We start from the raw sequence: 9,744 nt of genomic DNA, 5'->3' as shown, positions 1-9,744 counted from the left end.
AAAATGTCCTTTGATCTTATAATTCTAAACATGTTTAGATTTTAAAGAGAGAGTAATAATTAACGATTGGAGGCTACTCAATGTTTTATCAAATAAATCATTAATTAGTGAAGAATCCTCACTTTTATCCCTATTTATATAAAGTACAGTACATATTATTAACCCCAAAGCCTCATAACTTATTTAGGACAGATTAGACGCTAGTTTTGATTTCACTTTCTCCATTTTCAAAAACACTTTAAATTTTATTTTTTCATAATATAATCTATTTTCATAAAATTTTAGATCTTTAAAAATTAATTCACTTTTTATATTTTTTTAAAAAAATATATTTAAATTTTAAATGTTAACTCCAAAATAACATCTCTAAACTCTATTTCCAAAATATTTCAAAGAGTTGTGATTTTAATGATCAAACTCCTACGGATTATTCTGATCTCTGTTGCTCAAGTGCCAAGTGTTTAATGTCTTTAGTACTACTATTTTCTATCACTGTATTTGATAAGAGCGAAATTAAATCAGCAAATTATTAGTTGATAATTGCTAATCCATTATCGTTAGCAAATATATCTTATTAATTGACCAGAAACAAATAGCTGAGAAAATTTTTTGAAAGCATAGAACAATGTATTTAAGAGAGCATGTTTGCTATGTCCCCTTAATTCTTAATTTCAGATTTTTTCTTCATCTCAATGGCCATATTTACTCAAAATACTTAACTCAATTATTTACCATCACTCCACATCTTCACATCCAATAATGTGAAATTAAAAAAAAAAAATGAACATTTAAGAGAAACCAAATGAATTTATATGAAAAATCAGATGTGGGGAAAATGATTGTTGAAAATTTCCAGCGAAATAGACGAAACACAACTGCCCATCTTCCTCAATAAATATTAATTTAGCAGAGAACACTTTCGAGCAAAGTGCATTAGTAATAGCACAAAGCCGATACACACAATCTCTGCCTTCTTTATTTTCATCAAATCTAAAAATTCATTAATAGAAAAAGCAAAAGATTTGTTAACATAAAGTTTGGAAAATTGAAAATTTTTCAGCAAATTAGACGAAGATTAGTACTATGGGATTGTAAAGGAGAGGGTAGAGAGTGTTTATATAGCAAAGAGGAGGGGAGGGATTAGGGTTTCAACCATAATTGGATCTTACTAAAGTAGCCTTGTAATTGGGCTTACCTATTGAACTCAAATGGGTCGTTTGCACTTATGACCTTATTTTATGATCTATCTTTTAGGAAAAAGGACATGTCTAATCTTTTTCAAAATAATTGATACATATTTAGGTTATTGGACATTCATAATCAGTCGATTCAAATAAAAATTATTTTAGCTCAGATAATTCAAATACAGTTCATGCACTATATTAATACAATTTGTAAAAAAATAATAGAACCGTGAATTATGAGTAAAATTATATCATTGTTATGTAGAACATGCATTTTCTTTTATGATGTGCATAGAATTTTTATCAATATTGTATAATATATATATGTGTGTGTATAAGATGCATATATATGTATCAAATTTGTATTACTATTGTATAAAGCTGTCAATAAATGGCTAGAAAATAAAATTAAAATTCAATGATCATTTTCATGTCAATAATTTCGTACGAAGTGCTATTTATGTTCTTTTCCCTTGTCTCTAACTCGTGCCTTTTGTAAAAAAAGAAAAAGAAAAGTGGCATGCGTTTATCTTTTGTATCATAATATAAGTTACGTTTATATTCGAGATAATGTGAGAGTGGCCTCTTGGTGGACGAGATGAGGAAACAATGAGGTGGTTTGTACATGTGGTGAGGCAAGGTGCAGACACTCCAGTGGAGAGGTGTGAGAGGTTGGATGTAATAAATACGATGAAGGGTAGAGGTAGGCCGAAAAATTATTAGGGAGAGGTGATTAGATGAGATATGACACATATTCATTATCTTAGGGAGAGGAAGTGGAGGATGCATATTAGAGTAGAATATTAGTTGGGTCGGAGTGTTCTGTAACTATCCACATTATGGTAGCTTAGGGTTTGGCCATACGTATCTATCATTGTTGTTATTTATTATTTTTTGAATATTGTACTATTTTGTGATTGATTACTACTTCTATGGTAGATGTTGCACTGTTCACTTGTTAATTGCCATATTTTTCTACATTGTTTTTCTTTTCTTTGTATTTGGATTTGCTATATTTGAGCCAAGAGTCTTTCGGAAATAATATCTCTATCTTTCCGAAGTAGTGATAAGATTTGCGTACACCTTATCCTCTCTATACCTTACTTATAGAATTTTTACTTATAGAATTTACTAAGTATATTATTATTGTTGTATTATAATATTCTACAAGTTATCTTTGACATTTCTTAAGTTACTAAGAAATTGTCTACTAAGCATAATTTAATTGCTGGAGAGCAAAAATTAAGGATAAGATCCTTTTAAGGCCAAAATATAAAACTAACTCATTTTGAGGGAAATTGGTGCAATTTTATCAAATCCAAATTGAACTAAACTTTTGGGATGACTAATCTGGGTGGTTCTTAAATTGATTCTCAAATAAGTACATTGTCAACTCAACCCATCCAACTCAACCGTTTGGCCATGAATTTTTTTCTACTTTTTTTGGAAAAATTATTTTATTTTAGTGAAAAAAGTAAAAATAGTGTGTGTTTGGTCATGAAAATTTCAAATACAATTTGAAATTGTATTTGGAAAAATGAAACAAGTAAAATATGTTTTCACTTTTTTCACTCCTATTTCTCTCACAAAAACAACTTCAATTTATATTCACGGCACGGCCAAACGCAACTCCAACTCCAACTTTAACTCGGGAAAATTATGATTTTCATGGCCAAACGGGGAAAAATTGACATTTTTAGTTTTTATCAATGGTTTTAGCCCTTTCTGCTCTTGAAAGGAGAAATCCATTATTTTCGAGGTTTCAATTGGTCAAGCAATTCCACAAGTCTTGTTCTCACTATTGAAGTATGTGATCATCTCATCTAAAAATATAAGTTATTTGTAAAAATACATTTTTATGCACTTAACTATATTCTAAACACATTGATTCAATTTTAGGACCTTTATCTGCTGTGTCACCATGTTGAAAAAGTGTGTGATCAATAACCATATCATCAAAAACTTTAATCTGTCGTAGAAAATATGTTTTTAATTACATCATTGTATGATGCTTATGATGTGATCAAGAAGTTAATAAATTAGGTTTAATCTTAGTAAAGACATAAACACTTGGATAATTTTTTACCGTCTGCCTAAGCCTCATAGAATACAATTACCCAACATCTTTGTTGAGGTAGCACACATGCATGGAATAATCGAGGTACATACAAACTGTCTAAAAGCATTAACGGTTTGCATGTATTTCTTCTTCCCATTCAAACAATTCTCTATCCCAAATGAAATCGGTGTATAACAACAAAAACTATACCGAATTTATATACCAAGAGGAGTTTGGCGAGGATAAGATGTACACAGACCTTACTTCTACTTTTGGAGGGTAGAGAAGTTGTTTCCAATAAACCCTCAAATCAAAAGATACGTGTTATATAACAATCTCAGAAAAGTTTTCGGGTAAATAATCTGCAAAATGCTCCCAACTGTACAAATGTAGAAATGTCCTTTTGCAAGTAGACAAAAAATGAGAGGCAGTGAAGGAATAATCTGCATAAGTTTCATTTGATGAAAATTGTACACATCTATAACGTGAGAAATGATACAAAGGAGTAAACCTATATCCTACAGTTCTTCCCTTAAAATGAATTTCAGTAAGGAAAAAATGATGCTGGAGTTATATCATAATATGTATTCTTTCTTTTCCAAAATCAAATCAACGTTTCTTAGTTCTTCGTGGAACAAAAATTCTTTACGTGTTCGATTTGTGTAGACAGTAATCCCTGTACTTTGGCCAGTCTGCACGACTGTTCTGTAATTAATCGATATGTTGATGTACTCTCCCATGGAACAATTCCATATTCGTCATTGAACCGTTCCATTTTTTCAACCAGGAACTGCCAGAAGAATGATCCTGCTCCAGATCTATTTCTTTTAGCAGACTTGTATACGACATCAAGAACCATTTTGAGGAATTTATCCCGTTGAGCTGGTTCAAAATCATCGTTATCATTTGACAAACCAAATTCAGTGAACAAGACAGGCTTTTTCAGTTCCCTGTCACCGTCTTCAATGTGAGACAGCATCCATTTGGCCGCAAATTTCAACATTTCGTCAAAGTTTTTGTGGTGAAACCTATAGAATAAACGAGTCTCACAAACATGAAATCTGTTTCGAAGCAACAGGTGCAGAAAAGAAAAAAGAAAACTTTGCTGGTTCTGTGGTTCAGCTGTATAAGAGTGATGCGAAAATTTTGCTTAGGCATAACACATAATCAAACACTCTTAGCCTCAATTGACAAGTGAATACTCCAACTTTTAGAGTACACATCTAAACACCTCAACTCGTCTCCACTATGTTAGTAGAACACTCCGACTTACAACTGATCATCTAGACACCTCTGAAGTTTATGTGCCATGTCAGTATCGGATATCCACGAGATAAAAGTGGGGACGAGTTTGAGTGTTTGGTAGCCAGTTGAGTTCAAGTTGAAGTATCCAGATGAGCACTCTCAAAATTGGAGTGCTTATTTGCCAACTGAGACCAAGTTTGAGTGTAGTTTATATATTATGCCTTTTGCTTAAGCAGACAAAATTCCAAGAGAAGTCCTATGACGCGCCTCTAGTTAAACCTTGATGAGTTGATATTTGGCACTATGCGGTTTCTTAGAAGCGCTAGTCCGAAGTTACTTTTGCGGCAGAACTTGTATGAACTAACAAAATTCTAGTGCACTCTTAAGTTGACCTGGCTCATATACAGAGGCCTTAAGGTTTTCTTGGCTTTAAATTTGATGGATATATCCGTTTTTGACTCCTTGAATGTCTCATTTCATTTCCTTCTTCTATTTATCACATATTCACAAAATTAAGCGTATGAAAAATCTTACCAATGGTCTGGGTACACATGTACAGAGGCAAAATCAACAGTTGAGAGTATAGAGTTGCGGATAAAATCAGATCCAAGATCAGCAGCCCAAATTTCTGGATTGGCAGTTGTCCTTTTGGGACTTTTAGGACCATAGAATCCTTCAAGACCCACTGTTAGCAGATGTTTCCTGTCAATTGATTTCACGAATGTTGACATCTCTTCTATCCAGTCCTGAAAATTGGCATAATGCTATTAATCCATACTCATGCAGAAGTATAAGCAAGCAGAGTTTACTTTTCCAAAAATGATTTGCTGAAAATTTACTAACAAGAATGATGGAACACACCCTCGGAAATTCATATGCCAATGTAGGTATGTCTAAGAGGGATTAGGGAATGAATAAGAATTCTTCAGGCAAGCGTTACAACCAACTAAGTAATTTCCAGTACAAAAGGGTGCCAAACTTTTTTGGGATGGAGAAGTAACTAATTGTGGACGTCAAAGTGAAGTCTCACAGCTCAGGACAGGAAGTATTAGTGACATAATTGAATGATTTTTTCTCAAGCAAAATCCAATTGACGGCAGATATTACATAGATGCTAGATGAACTGCATAACTGTCTCACTAATGATGGACTGCTCTCTTGTTCAAACATTTAACTATTAAAATGAGATCAAGTTTAGAAGTTACCTGCAGTGTATCACCAGAAGGATCGGTCATGCAGCGAGGTTCATTAATTAGCTCCCATGCAAAGATGGTTGGATCATCCCTGTACTCGATACCGGTGTATATGTTCCTCCTTGTTAATACTGTCTGGGAAAGATGAAATAGGATGATGACTTAGGTCAGTACTTTAGCATAGAAAGTAGTTTTGATATCAACTCCAGGATGTCGTATATGAGTGCAGACAAAAGAGCCAATGAAATCTTTGCTCGTGGTATGGCCTAATTTTGAACTATTAAGAACTTGTGTTAGTTTGTGGACAAACAAAGCAGATGATAAAATTCAGGAAAACTGACATAATACATTTCTTTCACAAGATAAACGTTTCTATAACCATAGCGGAAACTACAACCAAGGAGCGTCATAGCCTTCCAAATCCCCATACCTCACCACAGAATTTGTCAAAGGCGGAAAAGATAAGTGAGTCAGCAACTTATATCTAAGCTATAGGATTAAAGTCTATCTCGAATAGAAATTAGAAGTTCAAATTTGTGGGAAAGATTTTCAAGGCCTGTATAATAAATGCCTCGAACAGAAAACAGCAGAGCAAACTCGTGGAGTAAATAATTGTTTCATCATAGGCAAAAGATAATGCCCAAGAATACAGAAAAAACCCAATCATATAGATGGATGTAATGTATCTTGTTCGCTGTCCAACAATAAATATTGTTGCATTTGGAAACGTACACTCACGGAGCGCAAGGTTATCCACGGAAAACCACTTCAAAGGAAAATTACCTTGACATAATTTTTGAAATAACGGCGAATGGATGGATCATAGAAGAATGAATCATTGGAAGAGCTCAAAGCAACACCTTCCTCCCATGCCCACTTTACATACTGAGTCTTCCCACCATATGCTTGCAGATTGTTAACCAAGCTCAGTATCAGCCTGATTCCATTTCTTCTGGCTTCTGCAATAACATGATCTAACGCCTGCAACAACGGATTTCTATATTAAACAAAAGAAGACAGAAGCAGAAAATATTAAATCTTTAGATGTTTTTTACAACTAGAACTAGGAGTAAACTACTTCAGAGGGAGTAGATCTAGAAAGCAACAAGAAGCTAAGGACCAGAAAAAACTACGGAACAGATGTACAGTTATGAAATTAAGGAGACTTGTGGAATCAGGTTCAACTCCTAGTGGAGTCAAAATCCTAGGTGATTTCTTCCCATCTGCCCAAGCCTCGGTGGACAGAGTTACCCGATACCAATGCTGGTGGGAGGTACCGTGAAATTATTCAAGGTGCACGCAATCTGATCCTGACACCACGGATGAAACTAAAAGAAAACTGGAAAATGAGAAAACTAGGAACCAGATTGGATGTACTTTAAAGATTAAAGCAATCATACCCCAGATTGGGTTACTTCAGATTTAGGTAACTAATTGAATTGCATATTGAACTTAAAATTAGTCATAATTAAAGCACATACTATACATACAAGAGATCATTACTAACTAATAATTACTCCATAATTGCTATAAAAAGGGCATAGTACTAAAGTAGATAACATAATTATACAAACAAAACTTCAAAAAAACAAAACAATATTTTTCTTACCCTAAACACTTTCTCATCAAATTTTCCAGGTGAAATCTGCAAAGCATTGTAACCAGCATCATTAAAAGCCCAAGTTCTACAAACAGTAAGTCCCATCTTAGCACCAGCCTGAAGCATTGTTCGAATTCGCGGTCGAGTACTATAATCAGCAGCATGATCCATTAACCAGTAAGAATTCCATCCATTGATATAAAAAACTTTACCATCAACAAAGAACTGAGTTCCATTCCTCTCAACAAAACTTAAGTTTATCTCCTTATTATAATTCACCCATAAGTCCCCAAATGACAAATACAGAAAAGCAATAAATGATGCAAATCCAATAATTGGATAAAACAAACCATTTCCTGCTAGCATTCTGCTCATTGATGATTTAACCATTACCACTAAAGAAACAAGTGTAGGCAAAATATGTTTAATATCTCAAAAGTACCATACAAGTGTTCGAGATGAAGTATTTTCCGTAAGATTTCCAACAACAAGAACACCACAATTATCCTTTGGAGTTCAAAAATGCTAACTTTGAGCTCCAAATCCAAGAAAATTGATGAAAAAATGAATCTTTATACCTTAGATCTCTATATTTCATCAAGATTTAAGAACCCCACGTGGAAAAAATGATTTTGAAACAATAACCAGATCTCTTTTAGGAAATTTACACTAGAAATTACTTCAAGTGGAGCCAAAATCCAAGAAATTAATATTTTTGAAGTGGGTTTGTCTTCTAATGCCTTATAAATTAAGACATTTATAGGTTTAGACACAAAAAAAAAGGTACACCTAACATGTAACCAATCATGTCAAAAACATTATGATAAATTTGAGGAAAATAAAAAAGATGCATGAATAAGGAAGATGAAGATGACAGTGAGGTGGAATGTTGGTTTTCAAAAATGCTTGATTAGATCTGAAATCTTGATTTCTTAGCTTATCTTTTTTTGTTGAATAATACACCTAGTAATTTTATTTTATCTTTTTGTAGAGAACCAAACTTTGGGCCATTGTTGATATAAGCCTTTCATATTTTACTATTCCTCTATCCTATTTTATTAATCGCCATACAAGAAATTTAAGAAATAAGAGAAAATTTGATAATATTTATCAAATTGTCCTTCATCAAAAAAATATGCTATTATCTTTTTTTTAATTAAGTGAGATTATTAAAAATAAAAATAAAATTATATTTTTAAATAATTATTAAATAAAAAAAAAATAACATTCGTTTTAGAACGAATTAAAAAAAATGATGACATATAAAATACCACGAAGGGAGTACTATATAGTACTAGTAATTATAAATTATATTCATTATTTTTTTTTGTAATTTTATATTCTTTGGTCATGTGCCTACTCCACCTGTTTATTGGTTGTTAGTTTCACCAGAACCAAGATACAATGTACGGTGTACTGTAATTATATTCTTCTTTAAAGTTTTTATCTTTAGCATATTATTTGTTGAAGTTTCATGGATTACGATTAACTGACAAATATGACTTCTAAGATTTCCAAAATGTAAGAACCCACGTGAGAACTGAGCAAGCTTTTTATAGTTTCGTCATCTTTAATCCACATCGTTGGTGGTTTCATAATTGTTTACCTTAAAAATGGTACTAGTAGTAGAATTGATTTTGTAGATGAGGTTTCGTCAAAAAAAAAAAATTATATTATTAATATATAATTAAAATAATTTTTATTTATATATTATAGATATTGAATCCTTTTTAATTAATTTTTTCTTCAAATTTTAAACTTTCTCCGCAGAAATCCTGACTCCTCTATAGTTTGTAGATAGATTGGCGAAATAGAGTCCTTGACAGTGCTCCTCGAGAGCTCGGGTCCTTCTACGAGAGCTAATGTGAGCAAGGAAGTAAAGAGGAAAATTATTACTTCGAGAATAAGTAAAATTATATTGTATTGCTTAGAGTCTGATTCGAGATGCTTTACAAGTGAAGAGAAATCTTTATTTATAGGATACAATGTTGAGTGAATTGCAACATGATAGAGATATGGTTTCCTGGAGAACGTTGATAGTACGCCAATGGTGTTACGCTTGGTGCCCTATTCGTCGTAGGTGCTAGCCATTATATATATCTTCTGCCTAGGTTAGACGGGTACATTATGTATTTACGCACCTGATAGTCCTGTTATCTTTGTCATCTGTCCTTTTCTTTCACATCATTTCAGTCGTACGAATAGAGGCATTAGGTGGGAGTTTTGTCGATGACGATATGTTTGTGATTCGTCGCGAAGCATCTGTTCTCAAGAGATCCCCTTGCTCTGTTCTGTAATCCTTTTGAGATCTTTAATCGAACGCTCACTAACAAGTTAAAAGTTCAGTAGTCAACTAATTGTGGTATTAAGATTCTCTGGTTTCATATTTCGTTGTTTAAGTTTGTTTGTCCTATTTTTTTTACTCTATTTAAATGACATTTTTCTACATTATCTAACTTTAGT

At 32.8% G+C, this 9,744-nt stretch overlaps 1 protein-coding gene and 1 non-coding gene across 2 annotated transcripts; both read right to left on the bottom strand.

Annotated features, from left to right (window-relative positions):
- Nucleotides 1–822: 822 nt before the first annotated feature.
- LOC124886335 lies at nucleotides 823–973 on the bottom strand. Its single transcript, XR_007043421.1, has one exon. It is a non-coding gene; the product is annotated as a small nucleolar RNA snoR135 (small nucleolar RNA).
- A 2,701-nt stretch (nucleotides 974–3,674) lies between these two features.
- Nucleotides 3,675–8,328, bottom strand: LOC107878370 (mannan endo-1,4-beta-mannosidase 2). The gene is made up of 5 exons (XM_016725327.2): nucleotides 7,291–8,328; nucleotides 6,465–6,662; nucleotides 5,694–5,816; nucleotides 5,023–5,234; nucleotides 3,675–4,271 (listed from the first exon to the last, which is right to left on the bottom strand). The coding sequence occupies exons 1-5, from the start codon at nucleotides 7,669–7,671 to the stop codon at nucleotides 3,863–3,865; spliced, it is 1,323 nt and encodes a 440-aa protein (XP_016580813.1). The 5' UTR covers nucleotides 7,672–8,328; the 3' UTR covers nucleotides 3,675–3,862.
- Between the last annotated feature and the right edge of the window lie 1,416 nt (nucleotides 8,329–9,744).

The sequence above is a fragment of the Capsicum annuum genome, chromosome 7 (genome assembly GCF_002878395.1).
Source record: "Capsicum annuum cultivar UCD-10X-F1 chromosome 7, UCD10Xv1.1, whole genome shotgun sequence".
Classification (NCBI taxonomy): domain Eukaryota; kingdom Viridiplantae; phylum Streptophyta; class Magnoliopsida; order Solanales; family Solanaceae; genus Capsicum; species Capsicum annuum.
Note: the sequence above shows the minus strand (reverse complement) of the source record. Positions and strands in the feature narration are given on the sequence as shown.